This window comes from Protopterus annectens, chromosome 10.part0 (genome assembly GCF_019279795.1).
Source record: "Protopterus annectens isolate FY-2018-M chromosome 10.part0, PAN1.0, whole genome shotgun sequence".
NCBI lineage: Eukaryota > Metazoa > Chordata > Ceratodontiformes > Protopteridae > Protopterus > Protopterus annectens.
Window position 1 is genome coordinate 348,997,064 of NC_056744.1, and position 25,000 is coordinate 349,022,063.

Consider the following 25,000-nt stretch of genomic DNA (forward strand, 5'->3'; position numbering starts at 1 on the left):
GTTCCTTAATGCACTACTGGGCATGTATGGGGGAGAGTTGCTTAAAGTACTATTACGAGTGTTGCTTAAAGCAGTACTGAGCATGTGTGGGGGAGTGTTGCTTAAAGTAGTACTGAGCATGTGTGGGGGTGTGTTGTTTAAAGCACTACTGAGCATTGTGTGGGGGAGTGTTGCTTAAAGCACTACTGAGCATGTGTGGGGGAGTGTTGCTTAAAACAGAAAACTAGTTCTATCCTACCACAGATGACAGGGCCACTTGAATATCACCTCAAGGTGGAAGAAATTACTTGAAAGGCTTTCCTCCTGAGGGGAATGAATGGGTCAATATGTAGGTGGAGAGATTGATGACCAGGTGTAGAGTTCAGGTAAAAAAGAAAAACAAATATTAGAAGCTGCATCATTTAGTTATAACAAATGAAGAAAAACTATCTTTCCATATGCATTTGTTAAATGCAGATAGTCCACACATGTAATTCATAACTGAGACAACTAAATCTCAAGAATATGCAATTACAAACTATATTACAAGACTATTAGCATTTCCTTTTTTTCATGCGTTTCTTTTCATGTGTGTGTTTTAAACAAGAAACATCTTTATTAAATAATCACTTATATAGGCAATCTTACATTTATAACTGACATAATTTCATTTGCAAACATTATACATTACAAACCATGCTGACACAACTTTAGTTGCAAACATTATACATTACTTATAATCTTTCCAGTCATTGTCAGTCAAACCTTACAAAGCTCATTCAAATCCTCCCTTCTTTTAAACCTCATTCCTCCCTTGTATGTATTGTTCCTACAATTCCCATTTTTCTATGTAATTTGCTCCTACCCTTTTCTAAAGATCCCAATTCCAGTTTTTTTTTCTCTGTTACTATATTCGCAACTTCTAGTAAAGCTGGTTTAGACTTTGGTTTCGGATTTCTAGTAAAGACTATTAGCATTCCTTAGGGTATTTGTGATTTATTTATGTCAGTTTATGAGGTTGCCTGGACATCCTCAGTACTATGATAATTAAAATACTAAAGCATCACTGAGTAGCTACTTCCAGTAAACGAAGATATGAGTACCTAAGAGCTATACATTCTCCTGCTAGCAGGGAATTTCAGGATTTCAAGTGCCTGGGATAGACATTCATGTTGACTGTAATAAGAGCCACCCATAGGGCCATGTTTTTAATTAACTGTTAACACATTAAGCATTCCTCTCATGCTTATTTGGGAAGCAACCAGAGTCCATGAGGCTGGCCAGCGGCATGCAGCCCAAAAACTGCAGAATTAAAGCACTCTGACATTTTAGACAATGTGCACTGTGGTTTTATGTTCTCTTTTGGACTAGGGCCAGATGGGTTATTTTAGAGTAACATTCAGTCTTCCTTTCACTCATGGATGGGTGATGAGATTAGATCACCACACACAGCAGTATCATAGTGCCAGAGGGAAATGTTACATAACAGACAGATGAAAAACCTTTCTGAGAAGCTACTGTGGACACATTCCTCCTTTGTGACAAACAGAAAACGTAACAGTGGTGTAGCTTTATATTTTTTTTTATTTTTGATTCAGGACGTATGTGTCGGAGAGTATAAAGTGGATTCCCTGTTATGTTTGACTCTAGAACATATAATACAAAACATACATATGTGGGAGTGTGTTAAAGGTATTCCCTGTTATGTTTGACTCTAGAACATTTAATTCAGAGCATACATATGTGTGTGTTAAGTGAATTCCCTGTTGTGCTTAACTCTAGAACATTTAATTCAGAACATACATATGTGGGAGTATGTTAAGGGGATTCCCTATAGCCCTTGACTCTAGAACATTTTGGGGAAGCCACCTTGTCCATAAAACCTGGAATATTTTGTGAATTTGACTATGGTTTCTATGACAATATTTTCAAAATATTTTCTGCACTGTAACAAGATGGTGACTATGGCTTTGGCAGCATTATATACAGACAGATATACTTTTGTAGCAGATTCTGTATTCATATTTGGAAAACAAATGCATCTGCAAGTACCTGCCAAGACACAGGATCATGATTTAAAGTAGTACCATTTCCCATCATCGAGCTTATCCTTTATTGTAATGTGTGTCTTCTTTCTGCAGATGATGTGAGCATTCCAGTGCCACTGGAAGGATCCAGAAATACAGCACACTATTTTATTAGCTGCTTTATTGATTTCAGTATGGGAACATTGCAGAAATGACTGACAATAGCTTGCATGCTGAACTTTGCAACAAACTATAGTGGGAATCGTGGGTCCTGCCCCTTTTGGTGCTGTCGTGTTCAAAATATGATTTTTACAGCCTAACAACATACCCCCCATCCCCACAAACACATAACACATGTTTATATGATCACACATACACATGCACACACTCGCACATACATACTCACAGAGCAGAAAATAATAGCTTCATCAGGTGTAAAACAACAGCGATTACGTTGTGCCATTTAAAAGTTTCTGTAAAATCGCGTTTCAGTCCCAAACCATTCATTGCTCCATAATGAATAATTCAATAGCATACACTACACTTCTTTAAGACTTGTTTCAAAGTATTTAAACCATTGAAACCAGGACTGGTTTTGTTGTTTCACACAAGGACATACACAGATACGCGCATGCACAGACAAATGCTCACACATATATATACACACACACATACAGCATAACAAGAACTACACAATGTATGATAGAAATGGGTCACACTGTTAAAATTAGTTACAATTATAATACTACAGACATGTCAACATGTTCTCCACAGAATCATTAATCCAATGTATTGCATGCCATCTCATCTGCAGAGTCTCTTCTATGTACTCAGAAACCACTCTATAAAAAGAACACTTTACCTCATTATGCATTCACTGCACCTGCTTCAAACTGTTGATCATGCTCCTTACCACAAGCCACAGGTATGGCACGGAGGCACAGTCTATAAACACACACACACACACACACACACACACACACACACACACAAGCCACAGATACATAGGTATGGCACTACGGCACAGTCTATAAACACACACACACAAGCCACAGATACATAGGTATGGCACTGAGGCACAGTCTATAAACACACACAAGCCACAGATACATAGGTATGGCATTGAGGCACAGTCTATAAACACACACACACACACAAGCCACAGATACATAGGTATGGCACTGAGGCACAGTCTATAAACACACACACAAGCCACAGATACATAGGTATGGTACTGAGACACAGTCTATAAACACACACACAAGCCACAGATACATAGGTATGGCACTGAGGCACAGTCTATAAACGCACACACACACAAGCCACAGATACATAGTTATGGCACTGAGGCACAGTCTATAAATGCACACACACACAAGCCATAGATACATAGGTATGGCACTGAGGCACAGTCTATAAATGCACACACACACAAGCCATAGATACATAGGTATGACACTGAGGCACAGTCTATAAACACACACACACCACAGATACATAGGTATGGCACTGAGGCACAATCTATAAACACACACACACAAGCCACAGATACATAGGTATGGCACTGAGGCACAGTCTATAAACACACACACAAGCCACAGATACATAGGTATGGCACTGAGGCACAGTCTATAAACACACACACACACAAGCCACAGATGCATAGGTATGGTACTGAGGCACAGTCTATAAACACACACACAGAAGCCACAGATACATAGGTATGGCACTGAGGCACAGTCTATAAACACACACAAGCCACAGATACATAGGTATGGCACTGAGGCACAGTCTATATACACACACAGAAGGTTCTCTAGTAGCATCTCTAGTAGCAGGAGAAGTGTGTGTGTGTGTAAAATTCTATTATTTTTTTGTTGACTTGCCATAAGTCAACATATGCTATGTTAATCATAATCCAGACTTCTTTAGATACTAAAGGGTGGGCCAATCCTGTTCTCTTAGCTGGGGCTCCATATGGAAATGTCATCACTTGGAATGGAGAGTGCAGAAATGCCCAAAGAAAAAAAAAGATTGAAAACCCACAGAAGTGTTAATCTCAAAATTTGCTCCTCTCCTTAAAACTTCTTTTAGCAGAGAAAGATTTTCCCCCACCCCCATACCCCCGAACTTACTTATACCAACTCCAAGACTGCCATACCTTGGAGTAAAAAGAATATTCTGAGAAATGGCATCTCGGACTTAGTATTTGTTAAGTCCGATCTTTCAGCCATTCAGTCTCCATATTTCGAGACTCGCTGTAGCGGGTCCCAAAATTTCAAATGGTTACCCTAGCTTCTCATGATCAACAAATTGGGTTTCGTTAATTTGTGATATGTAACTGTGTGTGTATGTCTGTGTGCGTGCATGTATGTGTGTGTGCATGTGTGTGCGTGTGTGTGTGTGTGCGTGTGCGCATGCACGTGTGTGTGTGTGTGTGTGTGTGTGTGTGTGTGTGTGTGTGTGTGTGTGTGTGTGTGTGTGTGTGCATGCGTGTGCTCATGTGTGTACAGAGTCCCAACAATGGTGTCACAGAACAAAACTTTTACACTGTGCTACCAGGTCAGATACATACCTGTAAAGTATTTAAACACTTCCATTGTACAACCTGCACAATTCAGCCATTTTTTTCTGTCCTTCACAGTAAACACTTATTTACATATTTCTATTTTCAAAACTGATTATTTTCACTGGACAAAACCTAAAGCATTATAAATCAGAGGCAGAAGAAATGCTGGCAATTTCAGATGAATAGTTACCCTATACAATTATATTTATGTTTATTTACTGTTAGCAATCTTCATCTCACAAGGTATAATCTATTTTCAAGGGAGACCTGCAGAAATTTGGTCAGGATTACAGGCAGATTCACTCCTTTTTTTAATGGAAAATGGTACAGTTTAGGATATCAGTGGTTTCAGTGAATAGTCTTGAGAAAAAGACTAAAAGCTAACTACATTTTCTATTAAAGATTCTCTGTGAAATTTTTTTCCGGACAACGCTCTCTTCTCCCTTCCCCTAGTATCATCTCTTACTACCCTCAGCCTCCCTCCAATCTTCTCTACCTGCTCTTCCTACTTCATGTAACTTACCCCTACCCTGTCTGTCTACAGTAAGCTCTCAGTTAACCGACACCCATGGGGATTGGTAGATGCCGGATAACTGTAGTTGCCGGTTGCTTGAGAGTTGTTATTAAAAATAGGCCTGACTAATATTGTACCCTATACTATTTGTATGGTTTGACTTGTTCTCGGTTTGGGAAGAGAAGGAATTTATTCCTATCTTCCTTTTTAAAACTCTAAAACTCTAAAAACGGAAGGTATATTTCTGTGGGAAGAAAACAGAAAGTGCAACACATGAAAATTGTACTGTATTTCTTCGATATTTGTTTTCCCAGTTGCTTGAGAGTGCCGGTTTCTTGACTTCTGGTTAACTTAGAGTTTATTGTACATCCTTTTTTCTTTGCTAATAATCTTTAATACCAGTCACTCAGTAAATTCTGCTCAAACGTTATTACATAAATATAAGGTATACCTGTCACTATTTATTTTTCTTAATAATGCATGTAACAGTTATCTTCATATACAGAATTGCAATGCTAACAATACTGTAGTTTTTCTGGTGTAATTTTCTCTTATGTTATATTTTCTCCCCGGTCCTCCACTAAAAATGGGTACCTCTGGACCTAGTCGGATTTTCCCAGTAAATAAATATAAATAAATAAATATTTAGACTAAAGGAAAAAGCTGTTGGACAGTTGTTAATGATTATTTTAAAGTTAGTGGATAATATTAGATTGGAGAAAGGGGAAGTAGAATTCATATCTTGCAACAGAAAAACAAAAGCATTTGATGCTATGAATGATGGACAATTAGAGGCTATTAAGGAAACAAAGATTTGGCGAAAATAATTATTCACTTCAGTGAATCTGTCTGTAGAAGATCTTACTTTATTGTATTAGTTAATAGATGACTGGGTAAAGAAATAAAGATCATTCACTGAATTAGGCAAAAGGGCCATATGGTGAGAGGGTTTGGGGAGATGTTTGTAGGTAAACAGGATATAAAAGGACTGAAAAAAAGAATCTTGATATGATTTGTTATGGTGTTATTCTAGGAAAGATGTAAAAAAAGGAAGATGGTGCCAATAAAGTATTAATGAAATGTAATGGCAAAGATGAGACTTTCAAATGTTTTATAAAATAAAAATGAAACTATAAATGCTATTAGACTGATAAAGATTTGGATATGGAGAAAAGGTGATCAAGGTGGAAAAGCATGAAAACATGAGCGATAGTTATTATTGAAAGTGCCGTGAAATCCTTTTAATCCACCAGAGCTACCACCAAGTCAAGCAAATGGGACCTCAGTTTAATGTGTCAATGGAAGAATGGTATCTCAGCAGTCCCTTTAGGCATCTTGGGGGCAAAACATTAGGCTGCATTCTGCAGTGTAGAAAAAGGAGGAAACTTGTCTAAATCAACACCATTTTGTCATGTTCTACCTGCAATGTTAACAGTGTGACACAGTGGCACAACAAGTAGCATCATCACCTCACAGCAAGTGGTTCTACAGTTCAATTCTCAGCTACGGTACCTTCTGTGGGAATTCTGCATGTCCTCACTGTTTGCTTGTTTTTTTTTTTGTTTTTTCAGGTGATCCCATTTCTACCCACATTCCAAGTGTGTGTGTGTGTGTGTGTGTGTGTGTGTTTTTGTGTCATAGAAGAACATCCATGGCAGGGCAAGCCACCTGGTCATGTGAACACTGGCTCTAGATGATGGCCTTTGTTGATGTAACACCCCAGCACCAGGTGCAGAAATGGGAAAAGGGGGGATGTGGATGAATAGAGGTTTGTAAATCAAAATGCTCTTGATTTAGAAGGGCTAAAAGCTCTGTCTCCAGTTTTTACAACAAATGTAAGCTTATGTGGAGTGAGTTATATGATAACTAAACTCCTGTTCTTTTTTGTTACTAGTGACTGATGATACTTTCTCTGTATTTATTATTTTTTTTCATCACTTGTTGATACTTGTACAATAATACTGATTAATATATCTCTGTTTATACCTCTCCAATTGAATTCATCTGGCAACCAACCCAACTAAATTCCTGCTTTTATGTATATATTCTGTATATATTATTGTAATCAAACCTACTAGATTCCTGCTTTTATGTATATATTCTGTATATATTACTGTAATCAAACCAAATAAATTCTTGCTTTTATGTATATATTCCGTATATATTACTGTAATCACTATGTGTAACACTGTTTCTACTTCTGTAACAATTAATGTTTAATTTTTTTCTTTATCTATGTTCTTGTCAGAGCTTTTCTCCCCAGGCCTCCACTGAAAATGGGCTCTTTTAGGCCCAGTGGACTTTCCCAGTAAACAAATGCAATAAATAAATAACTCTGAGCACCTAAACACCTGTGCTGGATTATAGTGCAAGTGATGTTCTGCCAGAAGACCTGGTGAGGAAGGCAGACGTCTGCACACAGTTTGTAAAATTATCTGTTTATTATATATCAGGTACCTTACAGATGGAATGCTTATTAATTCATCATAAATTATAACAGATATTGAAAACACCTTTCATTAACAAACCTCTAAATAGTCACATGTATCAAACATTCCTATTGTCAAACAGCCACACATATGTGAAAAAAACCTCAAAAACAGAAACAAATTAATTAAAAATAGCTGTCGACAAACTAAAGACACCAAACTAAGCATTTGTAGATGGGGCTAGAGCTCCCCTGCACCCCCACACCCCCTAATAATCGTATATATTAATTCTAAGATTTCATAAGCACAAAGAAAGGGAACACTTAGTAATAACAACTGTTCACTGTAGTCCATACATACACACATACATACATTATCTCTTAAAAAGCTATACCTGGTGTGTTACCTGTGGGATTACTTTCAGTGTTAAGAAATGCAGTATAGATTCCTTTAGTAAATCAGCCATCCCAACCATATACCAGAAAGATAGCATTCCTCTAAATGTAACCAGTTTATCAGAGATTTGGGTACCTGTGTTGAAAACAGACTCTTCTTAGGTACCACATCCCTGTCATGGTTAGAAAATCCTTCTACCTTCCACGTCTTATCCTTCATGGTATCTCTTCAAGGTCCAGAAAAGTCATAAGCCCACTTTATTCCTCCCTTTTTGGGCACATGTAGTTTCTCCAGTAGAAATCATTAGCATGCCTTAACCTCAGTACTATGGGCAAGCCTGATGATCACTACAGGTAAGACATGGCAAGGACAAGAACCTTTGGTCATTTAAGTAGCTGAGAGCCACATCACAAACCCAAAAGCAAAGGAGTTTGACATATATATCTTGAGGAAGTGGGGGCAAATATGGTGTGATACAGGTTTCAGTGTTATTGTCAGGTATTAATAAGGTGCAACAGGAAATACTTTTCAGAGAAAAAAAGTATTAAGTGAAGTTTCAAGTTACTGGTTTGTGAGATAAGAGAAGAATTATTTCAATAAAAGAGTGGTAGCTTTATGGAAGCACATTCAGTTGGGCAGTCCATGTGCTGGGAAGGACAGGCACATTGGTGGAAAGATACATAGGTGCAGCTGGAGATTTGGGGATGGCTGGAAGTCTGATTATAGACATTACTGTAGGTTGTCTGGATATCTGGCAAAAATAAAGGAAAAGCAATTCAGTCCTTGTAGAGTCAAATTATCAGTTGTCAGATTCTGTTCCTCTCTACCTAAAGTATAGTGTTGGGGGGAGTGATAGAGAATTCGGGTGGAGTACATTTTGATACCAAACAATGACAGGGGATGCAACTATTTTCATCCTTCACTTACCCATTTAAAAGGCAAACAGCAAATAAATAAATGTTATAGTGTGTGCTTTCCCTGATATAAGCAATAAAAACGGACTACAGTTGTAGGCAAAGGCAACCACCTGCCGCCAGGCACAGTTAAAAATCACATTACCCTGATGACTTTCACAGGAGGTAAAGGTTAACATTAACTCCTGACTGTAAAGTATAATGGCTGTTAAGGTCTGACTTCAGCAAGCATCTGTCATTTTCTGACTAAGGAAAAGCATGTGCTGACAGTGTGCTCCATTTATTTTAATGGAAGCCTTGCCATATGGAGAATAAAGATCTATGGTGTTGAACACGTTCCAGTGTAGCACACATGGACTTTGCTTAATCCTTGAGAGATATGAATGTGATGTCTGGAAATGAATCACGTTGTTAAATGTAATCATTTTAACGGCAAGGAGTCAAACTTGACAGAAGTGTCATGGGATCTAATTTCAGAGGAGCTTGAGGTACTGTTTAGCAACAGTACAAATGGAATGTTCCATTACAACTGGTTGCTAAACATCCATTCTTCTGATATAAACAAAACAGTTTTACATTTGTTGTGCACTATTTTCCCTTTTACAATTTGTTGACCAGCAAGGTTGGAAGTACTTGGAATTATTTCAGAAGGTTGCAAATGAGAAAATATAAGACTGTACATTACATGACAATGAAAAAAAAAATACACAATTGGGCTTCAAAGAATGTAAACAAGCGTGAGCACAGAAAAAACAAAAACATAACTTAACAGAAAACAGACAGGCTTTGTACATAGCAATGAAGTATTTGTGTTCATACGACAGACATTTTGAGTTCAGTCTACCTGAATAAATGTATGCATAACCACAGTGGTGCTGGACTCATACCTCTCAACTGTACAGATTTTCGCAGAATGTCCAGATATTTGCCTCCTATTTTTGGTCTGTTTTTCATAAAATTGTGGTTTTCTGGCAAATTAGGGGCAAATCATTAAAGACTGAAGTTGGAAAATAATGACAGATATTTGAGTTTCAGACTTCATACTCTTCAAAAAAATTCATGCTAATGTAAAACCTGTTATTGTATCAACTTTCTAAGTTTATAAGAGCAGTATTTAAAATTGTTGCTATTTGTGTGCCTTTGTCCCACTTTTATTCATGGCTTTGTCTAGATTTTCTATCTGTAAGAGGTTGAGAGGTATGCTGCTCCCCCAGTTCTAGCTGTATGCCTCAATATCTCTCATTTACTAAATACGTGTACAAACATATTTAGACAATACCCCATTTTAAAGCTTGGTAGGAAATATGTAAATTATCCTTGAAAAAATGTTTCAGTATTACTCAAAAATAGAGAATAACTCACAGCTGTCTTTGAGCTAGAAAAGCCAGACTTTTAGAAAAAGGTATGTGTTTAACTATTAACCAAATCATTAGTGTATACCTTGAGTGGAAACTGTCTCATGTCCTAAAATCCTTGGGTTTGTGCACTTTTGAATCATTCTGCTGAAACATATTTTTCATACAGTAAATGGCATAGTTCCCATGAGTCTGTAAATATTTTTATGCATATATTTCTGTGACTTGACTGGTCCTCTAGGCGTCTACTCTGAGGCCTTTTGTTTTCTTTTTCACCCAAAGTAAGCTTCAAAACATTCTTTAACAAGGCTGGCCTGGCAGCTATAAGAAGTTACAAACATTTTATCTTCAGGTATATATCACTCGTTTCCTTCATATTAATTTCTGCCACATCAGTTACACTGTGAGTTTTGTTAACTTTTTAAATGTAAGCCCCCCCTTGCAGTACCCATTTCTTTAATATGATGGTTTTGTCAGCTTCAGTAAATTCCCAGCATCCACTTATACTGCAGTGGTGTGCACAGGACATCTGTCTGGCCACTAGTATGTCTACTCTAAACTATACTTGCAGATGGTATAACTAGAAAAAAAGTGCATATCAGACAATTGACAAGTTTTATGCAGTTTACCACTGCTTAGATTGTTCTGGAAGTTGGGACCCATCTGGGTGTGAGTATGGCTATATCATCTGCTCAGCAGCCTACTACCTGTATATACTGCACTACTACCAACGCCCCCTCTCACCCCTTATTCAAGTCCTTGTCACAGAACTGTAACAGCTACTAAACGGACATACTATTACACATTGTCTGAAGGAAAAACCTTTGGATCAACTCTATCATGTTCGGTTTACTACTGGCATGCCAAAACTGCATCAGTCGACCGTGTAAAATGTTGACTCTAAATGTGGAACTCAGCATGCCGAAAAGTAAACAAAAACGAAAATGAATATATCGACAACCATGGTTCGATGTATTCGACATAGCAGGAGGTGACATCATACACCTCCTGCTATGAACATTAACGTACCGTTAGACTTTACAGTCAACGGTAAGTTAATTGTACTGTTTTGGAGGGGGACGAAGCCCTCCTGCACATTAAATATACCAACTCCAAGATCGCACTTCAGAGAGGAAATGGGCTAATTCCCTGTTCCTCACTGAACCGCAATTCCCCTGCACAATGATGGACCCAAATGCTCGACTGACACTAACTGTTCAGTGTAGGGTAGTCGATCGATTTGGGTTCAACATTCTGCCCACTTGGAAACTGCAAGTCGACCATATGCTGGTCACCTAATGCAGTTTCCAAGTTCTAATTGTAAACAGTCATTTTCATGTAGTAAATGCATATATACAAGTACATGACCTGCTGCTATGATTAATAATGACTCAAAACAACATCCTAAAATAGCATTAGTATGATTTTTTTTAGGTCCAGTGTACATCTGTACCTCCAGATGAAATCCAGGAAGAATGAGCTAAACAAAATCTCTACAGCTCAGGCGAACATTATTTGGTCTTGAGTGCTTAGGGCAGAACCTCTGAGTTAGGTCAGTGGTCTGACTGGGCAAGGTATGTCCAGCAGACAAAGTAACAGTCTGAGTCCCTTATCCAGGACTCAGTATCAGTAATGTAACAGTGAGGTGATAACAGTGCATTTATTAAGTCAAGTCCAATGCAGTCTGCACTGGTCATTTTGTGTGTGTGTGTGTGTGTGTGTGTGTATTTATTTATATATATATATATATAGATAGATATAGGTATGTGTGGGTTTATATATATATATATATATATATATATATATATATATATATATATATATATATATGGGTCTACTTTTTCTTATTGAAAGCTCATGCTTTCGAAAAGAAAAAGTACAACTCCATTTACGTGAAAGTGGACAATATTAAAAAGAAAAACTGCAGCACTGAAGCATGCTACAATGGGGATAAAGATATATACCTGCTTCCCCACTGTAGTGCGATCTCAGAGTTAGTATATATAAAGTAGCAGGGGTGTGCAGGGGGGCATGGCATATTGTGGTTGTCTTTCAATTTATTCATTATTATTTATTTAGTTATTTATGAAAGTCAGTTTGGGTCAGTGCTTAGAACTGTGTGCACTTCTGAAAATATTGAAAGATATGTCTATTTTTCAGCCCTCTCCTAGATGTGTTACCATTTGTTGAATGACCATTTTTATATTTTCTATTTCACATTTGGAAAGCGGGTTGACTGGACTTTGCATAGAATTCGAATATCTTTACAGTGCATGTCATTAGTATCACGAGATCAAAGTTCTAGCTTTCAAACAGCTGAAGTTGTTGAGAAGACTCAGTCTTTGTCTCATTCATATTATTGGCTGGCCCATCTTGTTATTTTGTAGCCATGTTGATGGAACCTTTGATACTTTGTAGCCATGCCGATGGAACCTTTGAGAGCTTTCCTGGCATTTCCTGTTCTTGTTGCTTCTATGGTGGTGTAACCGCTGTTCTAACTTATTCTTCTTGAAACTGAATACACCAGCTGCAGACTCCATTTTGTCCCCATAACTACACAATTCTTTGCTAAGGCTTGCATTGTTCTTTATTAGGTAAACAGATTATTTGATTAATGACACTCAGGAGTCCCTTGTTTGAATTTCATCATTTTTTTGATGGTTTACATTACAATTTATGGAACCCTTAGGTATCTGCATCTACTTTTCTTGGCATCCTTTTTGGCAGCCATCTTGTGACTGTTTTCCAAAGTTGAAAATTAATTCCTTCCTCACTTCTAACTGAAAAATTTATTCTTTATCAAATCATAGTATTCTTGTCTACACTTGCATATAGACTGAACTTTTGCATTTTATCTTGTCATGTTATTGTGACTGCAAGTCAGGCAATTACGTGTTATGGTGCTACAAGATACCAACTTAAGTAAGCAATTTGCTTTATCGAATGACATATGGGCTGCAGCTTACACCTGTAACTTATGCACTAGTATACACGTGCCGACTGTATGCACTAGTATACATATTTGCAAACAGTGTACATTAGTATATGCATGTGTAGACTCTGTGCACTAGTGCACGCATGTATACACTGTGTGCAGTAGTACACGCTAGTACACACGTGCAGACTGTGTGGATAGGTATATGCACGTTCAGACTGTGTGCAGTAGTATATGCATGCACAGACTGTGTGCACTATAAGCATGTATAGGCTGTGCACTAGTACATGCATGTGCAGACTGTGTGCACTAGTATACGCATGTGCAGACTGTGTGCACTAGTATATGCATGTGCAGACTGTGTGCACTAGTATATGCATGTGCAGACTGTGTGCACTAGTACACGTGTAGACTGTATGCACTAGTGTACAGACTGTGTATACTAGTATATGCATATGCAGACTGTGTGCACTAGTATATGTATGTTTAGACTGTGTGCACTAGTGTATGCATGTGCAGACTGCACTAGTATATGCATGTCCAGACTGTGTGCACTAGTAAATACATGTGCACTAGTATACATATGTGCAGACTGTATGTAGGAGTATATACAGACTGTGTGCGCTAGTACTCACATGTGTAGACTATATGCACTAGTATACATATGTGTAGATTGTGTACATTAGTATATGCATGTGCAGACTGTGTTCACTAGTATATGCATTTGCAGACTGCACTAGTATATGCACAAGCAGACTGAGTGTACTAATACATACATGTGCAGACGGTGTGCACTGGTATGCACATGTGCAGACTTTGTTCATGGGTATACACACACAGACTGTATGCAGTATACATAGACTGTTTTCACTAGTATATGCATGTGCAGACTGCATGCAGTAGTAAACATGCAGACTGTGTCCACTAATGTATATATGCGCAGATTGTATGCACTAGCATACGCATTTGCAGACTGTGTGAAATAATATATTTATGTACAGACTGGGTGCAGTATTATACACATGTAGACTGTGTGCAGTAGTGCACACATGTGCAGACTGCATCCACAGGTGTATATATATATATATATATATATATATATATATATATATATATATATATATGTGTGTGTGTGTATAGACTGTGTGCACAGGAATACACAAGTGCAAACAGTGTGCACTAGTATGCATATGTGCAGACTGTGTGCACAGGTATACACATGTGCAGACTGTGTGAACAGGTATACATATGTGCAGACTGTCTACACAAGTATACACATGTGCAGATTCTGTGCACAAGCACACACGTGCAGATTGTGTGCACTAGTATACACATGTGCAAACTGTGTACAGCAGTATACACAGTCTGTGCAGACTGTATGCAGTAGTGAACACATCCAGACTGCATGCACCAGTGTAGACATGTGTAGGCTTTATGACCAGTATAAGCATATGCAGACTGAGTGTACTAGTATATATGTGCAGAATGTGTGTACTAATATATATGTACAGATTGTGTGCACTAGTATAAACGTGTAGATGGTATGCACTAGTATAGGTATACTCATATACAGGCTGTGTGTACTAGTATACACATTTGCAGACTGCATGCACTAGTGTACACATGTACAGACTGCATGCACTAGTGTACTCATGTGCATACTGTGTGCATTGGCTTCAACCCCCCTACACACACACACACACACACACACACACACACACCTACTTGAATATATCAACTCCAAGATCGCACTACACTAAAGAAAGGGCAAACTTCACCATGGTGGTCAAGTGGTTCCTTTCACAGGGAAAGGATTTTGGCAGTCCGAGCTTTTGGTTTAATGACATTTCGGAGAAGTGGAGTCAGGTAAGTGAAAGTTGAAGAAATGTAATTTCGGTGCGTCGAAGTTGATCCATATATGTGTGTGTGTGTGTTTGTGTGTCTCTATATATAGGTTTACCATCACTTTGACAAAGTGCAGGGTATTGAGATGCCCGTTTGAAGTGCAGTTTGCAAATATGCATAAAAACAAACCAAAAATGATTGACTCCACAACCGTGAATGCTAGTGTGCATTCGCTGTTGTGAAGTCAATGTTCTGCATGGAGACCGCACTACAGTGGGGATCAGGAAATCTACCCATTTCCTCACTATAGTGTGATCTCAGAGTTTGTATATATAATTTGCAGAGGGTGTAAGGGGATGTACCCTCCCTGCAAAACTTTAGTTGGACATGTCTGGCTGGTAAGGTACGTTGACTTATACAAAATGCATCTAGAGTGGAATTGTGCTCTCAGGCTTGTTCCTGATTTTCAAAGGCTTTTGATTGCATTATCCATATAGGTCTACCTACATTAGCTATGTATCAAAGTAATCTATACTACTTAAAGAGTTACCTAACAGATGGAATAGAGGCGGTCCCTGTGACCCAGTTCATGGTCCACTCATTTCAACCTGTATAAAAACTACATACAAACCCATTGCAATGGCCTCTTAATTGTCCAGTAATCTGATGGCAGTATTGTTGTATGCATAACCAAATCAAACTCAGTGGCCCAAATAAAACTCTATGATAGTTCCTCTACTCTGGAATCTGGGTTTAAGTGGTTAGCATTTTTGCCCCTCTGCTAGGAGCCTGTCAGTAATACAAATTATCAGAGAGTACTGATACTGCAACGTAATTTCAGCAGTAATGGAATTTGCTCATTACTCCATTGTTGTGCATCTGTGTAGTAGGTGCATATAATTGGGACAGTAAGAGGTGTTTTACCCCCACATAGGGGTTGCCGGCAAAAAAGATCTAGTTTGTGGTTTGCTGAAACTTGCTTTTAGTGAGTTAATTTTTGTGGTGTTGCCACTCACTGAAAGTTCCTTCAGTTATTTGACATCATTCATTTCTACCTCATAACATTTATCTCTCTCTCTTGTTTGATTTCTGGCTAGGGTGTCTTTGGGAAGCTTTCTTTAAGCCATGTGAATTTTCACTGAGGTGTCCAGTTTCATCCCATGTGACAATCACATATAGTTAAGAGAAGAAACAATACTCCGAATTGCCTGTCAATGTATGTGACTGATGTTCAAAACTACCTCACATCTGATGTTTGCTATGACAGCCTGCAGTCCAGAAATGGATAAACTCATCCAGGACCAGTTCTCTACCTTATGCTCATTGATTACAGAGCAAGGGCCTGACATGATCCTGACAGGAACAAGCAAGTATAAAAAAATGGATGAATAAATATGGAATGTCAACAAACCAATAAGTGCTCACTGCTGAAAAGATGCACTAAATTAATAACTTGGATGCTGCTTAGATCTTCCTCTGCATTTGTACCACATAAAGGAAGACTTTTAGCTGCATTTCCTATTCAATAATTATGTCTGCCATTACATTATAGGTGTGGCATTCAATAAGTATGTCTACCATTACATTATAGGCGTGGCATTCAATAATTATGTCTACCATTACATTATAGGCGTGGCATTCAATAAGTATGTCTACCATTACATTATAGGCGTGGCATTCAATAATTATGTCTACCATTACATTATAGGTGTGGCATTCAATAAGTATGCCTGCCATTACATTATGGACGTGGCCTTCTCAGATGTTAATAACAGCACTCCTGACATCACAAAACATACTTTAACAAGGATAGTATTTACTCATTTTCAAGCGTGAGAAGTTCCAAGCCTGCACTACAGTTTTATTTGCTAGTGCATGTTGGCATACATTGAAAACTGTCCTGTTACAGGCTGATAAAACAGTGAAATTATTAGTTATAAAACTAAAGATTCATATTTCTGATAGTTAATCATTAAGATATGTATTATTTATTTTTTTATAGGGCAAAGTTATTTCTCTGGTCCAACATCAAGACAGAAGGATCAAACCCAAAGACAAGCTAGCACAAGAGGTAAGTATAGCTGCGTGTTTTGAATAGGTGTCATTATTTAAAATACTTACTGATGCTGTAATGGGAGATGGAGCTTCTTTAAATTGCTGAAGTATTAAATTAACAAACACCTTTTACCAGTAACAGCATTAAAGGTAAACAAACCAAAAAGTAAAATGTTGATACAAACAATGATTGAGACTTTTATTCACACCAGTTTAGAGCTTTCATTGCACTAAAATCAGAAACTTAATCACAGCTATCCAAAAGTGCCTTGTGACTAAAAACATGTATTTTAATTACACAATAAAACATTTACAAACAATTTAGTATATGAAGCTTTTTCTTATAATAAAATAAATCATGCAACCAATTTAGTTATATGGTGGCAATGATTTTAATTAAAAATTTATATGTATAGTCTCATTAACTCCTATCTTTTTATCTGCCATAAGATGCAATTTTCTCTTTAATTCTCCCACTTCTAACTTGTTATTGAGGTTTCCTCCCCTTTCACTGACATCCATTTGTTCCATATTAAAAAATAAAAAATTTTAATATTAACAGTCCATTTTGTGTTTTGAAAAAGCATTTATATCATCAGTATTTTTATTCAAATATTTTATTACATTTCCCATGAAAAATAAGAGACAACAAATGATAACAGTATTCTAATTCTAAGACAAAATATCAACAAAGTAAAAACTATTTACAATATGTATATAGTCCTGAAGCAGAACTGCAGATCACAGATAAAATACACAAGTTGTTTAGTGTAAGTATCGATTCAGAAAGAGTTATGGTCCATTTGTAAAGTCTCAATAAGTGATAAAAAACCTTTGTGCAATGATTATTAACAAATGCCTTTGGATAGTTTCTAAGTTCTTTGGTCTTAGCTTCTTTGATTGCCAGGTCTTTCACTGAAGACAAGAAATCCTAGATAGTAGGTGGGCAGCTAGTTTTCCATCTTCTGATGATGCATTTTCTTGCAAGTACTGACCATAGTAAATATGTATTATTCTTATTCAAAGAGTGACCTTCATTTACATTGAAAATAACTTATATGGACAAGGAAAAGGAATTAGTGAATAATGCTTTGAGAAAATCTATGCTATTCCAATAACCCTTTAATTTAGGGCAATCATAAAAAAGATGTACCCAATCAGCTTTAGTATGTTTTGTGCATCTCCAGCAGGATGTGTTGGAGATATTGTTGAGTTTAACTATCTTATTTGGTGTCAGAAATGCCCTGTGAAGTTATTTCCAAGCAAAAATACTGTAGTAATGAGACCAGGAAGTATGCTTGATGGATAACAAATTATTTTTGTTTTTTGTCATGTGAGAAATTAAAAGAACAGCCTTTGAATATAAACTTCCAGTATCTTTGATTTATACTAGTCTTATAAACAATTAACATGTTATATAATTTCAAAGTAATATTATTTGTGGTAGACTATTATGTAAAATTTCATACCTGAGAGTCATCATCTTTGGTCTTTCTTGATAAGATGAGTTTTTAAGTATTATGCATATATCTTGAGAATAAGTTAAGATACTTCATAGAATTAACCAGTTTTGAGGAAGCAAATCATGCTCTTTTATAAGGAACTGAGAGTCTAAAACTTTAGCATCATTTATGCATTGATACCAACATATAAAGTTCTTGGATTCCCAGCTATCTTGGACATTAAGATGTCATTTATCAAAAACGTTTCTTGTAATTTTAAATGGGGTTAACAGTTCAAACTAAGTTTTAATATCAGCGCTAGAGTTAACAGATTTGCTAAAGAAATTAAAATAGTGATTTAATGAATTTAATTTTGTGGGTTTGGCAATATTATGTTGAGTAATATGACATAAAAAGTACCAGAACTTATTAGAATAATTATTTAATGGAAGTTTGGCTAAGGGGGCATTTTCATTAATTAGTAATATAAGGTGTAATAGTTTCCAAATAGAGTGATAATTTGGATTAATCCAATTTAAAATAACCTTAAATATGGATGCATTAATATATGTTTCAATGTCCTGGAATTTGATTCCTCCTTGCTCCCAAGATCTAATATGATGTAGAAAAGCTATTCTGTTTATTTTTGGGAACCAAATGAATTTCATAAGTAGTCTATTTATATCTTTAATGTATTGATTTTTATAAGAAAAGTTAAGAACTAGAGCTATGCAGAGTATTTTTGGTAAAAGTGTCATTTTTATTGATTGTAACCTGTCTTCAAAGGTGATGAAAAATTTGTTCCATCTATTTGTATGCTTGTTTATTAAGTTTATAATATTTTATAATTATATTCAATTGTGTTTTCTGTGGATTTACATAGTGTTATTCCTAGATAATCAAGAGTATCTGAGATTGCACCAATAATGTAATGATTATGGATTGTACATTTCCCTTCTTATTTAACAGCATATGTTTATATTTTGATCTATTAAAATATAAACCTGAGATCTTCTGGAAATGGTTCATTACAGAATCTAATTCTAATAAGACTGATTGTGAATTATTTAACACATCCAAGATGTTGTCTGCATAAAGTATTATCTTGGAATTATACTGATTGTAAATATTTATACCAATAATTTTTGGATTGTCAAGAATAAAGGCAGCAAATATTTCAATGACTAATGTACATAAAATAGGGGATAAGGGACATACCTGCTTAGTACCTTTGGTTACTTGAATAGATTTAGATGTAAAGGGACCTAATTTAACATAAGCTACATTGTTTTGGTATATATAGCTACGCTGTTTCAGTATATATAGCTACATTGTTTTTGTATATATTTTTTATTAGAGAAATGAAAGAGGAGGGAAAGTGAAAATAATGTAACACTTCAAACATATATTCCCAATTAACGACATTGAAAGCCTTGTCTATGTCTAAACTAATCACTAGTGCTTCTTTATTTCCCTTGTTCAAATATTCAGTAAGTGTTAAAATCCTTTGGAAGTTATCCTAAGTGTGTCTTTCATATATGAAGCTTGATTGATCATCATTTATTATTCACATTAGTGGGACCTTTATAAAATCTTTATGTCCATCTTTGCAGATAGATTAATCATTATTTAATAATGATATGGGTCTGTAAGAACTACAAAATTGAGGGTCTTTATTGGCTTTTAAAACAGATGAAATCAAAGAGTATCTCCATGAAAGTGGTATAATGCCATGAGACTGAACTTCTACTAAAGTTTTATGAAAGGACGACGATAGAGATGTGAGGAATAATTTATATGTTTCAGTGATTATACCATCCATCCCGGTGGCTTTGTTGGGCTTAAATGCTTTGTTTTTTTTTTGTTTGTTTAATTTCCTCTAGTGAGATTTGTGCTTCAAGAACTGTATCAAGATTCTCAGGAAACCTTAACTGATTAAGTGAAGGAATATCAAATTTTATATATTCGTTAACTGAATGATTGGAACCAAAGTGTTTGGAATAATGACACTTGAAGGCATCTAAAATATTTCCTAAGTCAGAAACAGTTTTATTAAAGCCTTCATATAGTAATTTATTTATGTTATTTGAGTTAGACTGTATCTTGGCTCTCACAGACAGCTTGTGCATATGTTTGGGGATGATGCATGAGAGTTTAATTTTAGTATTTCCAGTGCCAAATTAGTTTTATGGGATAGGATATCTGAGTATTGTTTATAAAGATCCTCTATTTTTTCTGTCTTCTCAGGGGTAATTTGGGAGGGATCAGATTTAATGTTTAAGAGTTGAGCTTGAATGTTTTGCAAATCTAAGTCCCATTTTTTGTTCATTTTTGAACCACGTTATTATTTTATCATAAAGATAGGCTTTTAATGCATCCCATACCATCATTATGTTGGATTCTGGGGTGAGATTAGTCTCTAGAAAAAAAATGTACCTCTGGCGTGAACCAAGGCTTAAAGTCTTTGACTTTTGTTACATAGGCTGGGATTCTGGTTATAGGAATAAGTCTTCTATAGTTAATACTAAATTCTAGGGAGAGAGTATCATGCTCTGAGATGGGGCATGGATGAATTGCAAAGGATTAACTGGCTATGTCAATGTATCAAGCCTGGCTAACTAGAATGTGTAAAAATCTGTTAACCAGTTTACTGTGTAATTTAATTTAATCCTGACTTGTGCTCAGGACTAACTGTAACCTGTGGAACTTGTTTAACTTGCTTACTTATGTAATCTCTGTAAATAGTCTGTTTGTAATATGTAATGCTGGTATTATGTAATGCTGTATCTGCTTACCCTTGGAGCTTTTCTCCCCAGGTCTCCGCTGAAAATGGACATGCATCCAGTCGGACTATCCCGGTCAACAAATGTAAAATAAATGAAATGTCTAGCCTTAGGTCATTAGAAACTAAAATTATGTCTATTCTAGTCTGAGTTTTAAATCTGTAGTTGGTATGATTAAAATTTCAAAGAGGTAGAATCCTTAATAGTAAATGTGTCAAGTAAGTTAAGTGTCTCACCCCATTTTTTTAAAAAGTCTTGCAATAGGTGTAAGCCTCAACAGGCACTTAGTAGTAGTGTCAGTACTGTCTAGTATACAGTTAAAGTCACCACCTATAATGACTTTACCCTTATATACATTAGTAATGTGATCTAGATGTTTTCTAGCAGTTTTTACTCCCATTCCAGGGATCCAGTAAATACTGACTAGGGTCCAGATTCTGTTATTAAATTTTAGGGTGAGTATGGTTAAAAGCCCTTCTGGATCTTCATATTTATATAGAATTTGAGAGAGAATGGCACTTTTCCTCCATAAGATCATCACCCCTTTTTTTAGTCCTTTTTTAGCATTAGCAAGGGTGAAATAGTTTCTGGGGCTCCAGATTTCTTTTTCAGAAAGCTTAAAATGCATTTCTTGCAGGAAAACTACCTGAGCTTTATTAATATTCAGATATTTTAGTAAGTTTGACCAATTCCTTGGATTATTTAATCCATTAATGTTTAAAGACATTAGAGGTAGAGTCATTGAGATTCAAGTAAGAAAAGGTAGAGTTAAATGTGAGTAACTACTATTACTCTAATCCAAAAACCCTTTCTCATGGATATAAGACTGAACATGATTATGAGCTGATGCCAATGTAACAAAAAACTGCAGTTTGAAATTATAGAAGCATATAATACAGTGGTGCACAACATCCAGCCCCAGGGCCAAATCCGGCTCTCGACGCAACACCATCCGGCCCCCAGAGAGCAACAAAATTTTTTTTAAAAAAGTGAAAAAATTCTATGCCTTACTCCAGTCATGCAAACTTTCCAGCAAGTGCTTACTGGCCTAACTGACTGCAGTTGTGCACACCTCTAATTTTAGCTGTGGAAGTAACTATTCTTTGTTGTTTATAACTTGTAGTCTATAAACAGTAGTAACTTTCTGCAAGAGTTTGTAATAAGTCATGGCTGCAAGCCAGAATAAAGTTAAATGCAAAGTTGATGTAGAAAACAGGCAATTACATGACTGCTGTCTTAAGTAAAAATGCCAGTCACCTGTACCTATCGTTAACTGGTAATGACTTACTATGTTTTGAGGTGGCCCACAGATGCATTACGAATTTGTGTAGTGGCCCTTCCCATAAAAAGGTTGTGCACCACTGATATATTATAACATCAGGCATATAAGAAAAAAAAAGATTCAGTAAATAATGTATCTAACAAATTGATCATAAAAATTGAAATTACTATACAGAAGCATAGCATTTGAAGAATTCCTAGTCTGGTGGAAAGACAAAAGTCCATCAAACCACTCTCAAAAATGTTCTAACCATGCCAAGAAGCTCTAAACATGTCTTATAAATCATCACTATCTTTGATTGCTAGTATGTTCAGTAATATACTTTGAAACTTTCTTTTTTGTCTTCCCGGCACAGAAATATTCATAAAGCACACACTTAGCAGCATATACTATTGCTGTGGAATTATAATATCTATCTTTTGCACCAAGAGCTTTATTATAATGTGTTCAAATAAAACCAAAAACCACAAGAATATCACCACAGCTTGAAATCAAAACCAATACTGAGAACACATTCCATCAGAATGAGTATTATTTGAATTGGTCTGACGAAGTTCACTAGTAATATGAAGGAAACACTTAATCATTATTTTAATAAACATTTTTAGAGTGAATTATTATAGTATTTTTCAATTTCTGCAGCTTTTCTAACAATGTTTACTTTCAGTACTATTATAATGTGGAAAATTCAGCATATGACATTCATACATACAGCTACATGTTTTACATTTACCAAAAGCATATGTGCCTTTTTGTTAGTTGCTGTGGCAAAACTGTTAGAATAAATGAGTTCTAACAGTGATTTGGGATTATTATACGTTAGTTTTGAACACACTATTTTTGTAATATCACGATTCCCTTGCATAATTTTCCAATTTAGTTTAAAATAATGTCTTTAATGTCTTGACTGTCCATCGTTAACAGAACTGAAAAATCTGATCGCTAACTGTTATGTACTGTATTAAGACGGTTCGTGTTTCTCAATAACCTGTGTGTTAAAACTGGAGGAACTTACTATTTCAAACATAGTTCTATCCACCATGCCACTTGGATAGCCTCTGTGAAAAGTAAGCTTAAATAAATCAGCTTCTGCCAAAATATCTGTATCATTCAATAGAAGTCTTAAAGCTCTAATTTATTTTATTTTAAGAAAAAAGTTGTATAAATTAAATTATTTTAAAATGTCTTTATTGTATATTTAAAACACATTTTTAGTCATATGGCATTTTTGGGTTATTTAAATAGTTGATAGTCTGCAACAGAGAGCTCTGATGAATTTTTAGTGGAATGAAAGCAGCAAACTGGCATGAATAAAAGTCTTGTTCATTGTTTGAATTAGCGTTTTGTTTTTTTAGTTTGAGATTTTAAGTTGGCCTATCTTCTCCTCTCAGAATCCTTTTTATATTGAATAAAGGTACAACATGCTTTGCAGAGTGAATAGCTAAGCATGTTGCTACTTTTGGATCATAAAGGTAAATGTAATGCAAAGATGCATTTCATGTTGAAATTACTCATCCATATACAATTTATAATTGAACCAATAAGTTTTTCCACTAAGACTGTATAGTGTCAGCTTATGTCACCATAGAAAGTGCTTCTCGCTTTGTACTGCAAAAGTCTTTATGCTGAACTTTTATCACTCTAAATAACATACAAAATGCATTTTCTCTATGATTTTGTATAGTCATCCAATTAACATAGATTTTTTTAACTTTCCAAATGCTATGTTATATTTTAACTACTGTCTTGCTACTGTGCCCCACTCACTCAGTTAACAAATAAAAAATAAAGCACAAAAACACAATAAATTATATATATATATATATATATATATATATATATATATATATATATATGTTCAATTCATTCTGAAACACATTCATTTGGTCAACAGAATGAACTGCAGGGTTATTTGCTAGAATATTCTGTGTATCAAACATTCATTTTTTATGTGTGCTATATCATAACATGTGTGTGTGTGTGTGTGTGTGTGTGTGTGTGTGTGTGTGTGTGTGCACATGCAAATGTGTGTATTAGGGTTAGATTAAGGGTTAGGGAAGAGGACAGATGTGGTCTGTGTGAGTGTATATGTGTTTTAGTGCTAGAGTAATGGTTAAGTAAGGAGATAGATTTAATAGTGTATATATGTGTTGATGCGTATTAGAGTAATGGTTAAGTAAGGAGATAGATTTAATGGTGTATATATATGTGTTGATGCGTACTAGAGTAATGGTTAAGTAAGGGGATAGATTTAATGGTGTATATATATGTGTTGATGCGTACTAGAGTAATGGTTAAGTAAGGGGATAGATTTAATGGTGTATATATATATATGTGTTGATGCGTACTAGAGTAATGGTTAAGTAAGGAGATAGATTTAATGGTGTATATATATGTGTTGATGCGTACTAGAGTAATGGTTAAGTAAGGAGATAGATTTAATAGTGTATATATGTGTTGATGCGTATTAGAGTA

The 25,000-nt window shown here is 35.8% G+C and overlaps 1 protein-coding gene across 1 annotated transcript in view; it reads left to right on the forward strand.

Moving 5' to 3' along the window:
* Positions 1–25,000, forward strand: part of MYOC (myocilin) — a 76,111-nt gene that overhangs the window by 22,380 nt on the left and 28,731 nt on the right. Inside the window, exon 2 of the mRNA XM_044085252.1 lies at positions 16,966–17,034. Within this exon, the coding sequence (XP_043941187.1) occupies positions 16,966–17,034 (69 nt within the window). The remainder of the gene's footprint in view (positions 1–16,965; positions 17,035–25,000) is intronic.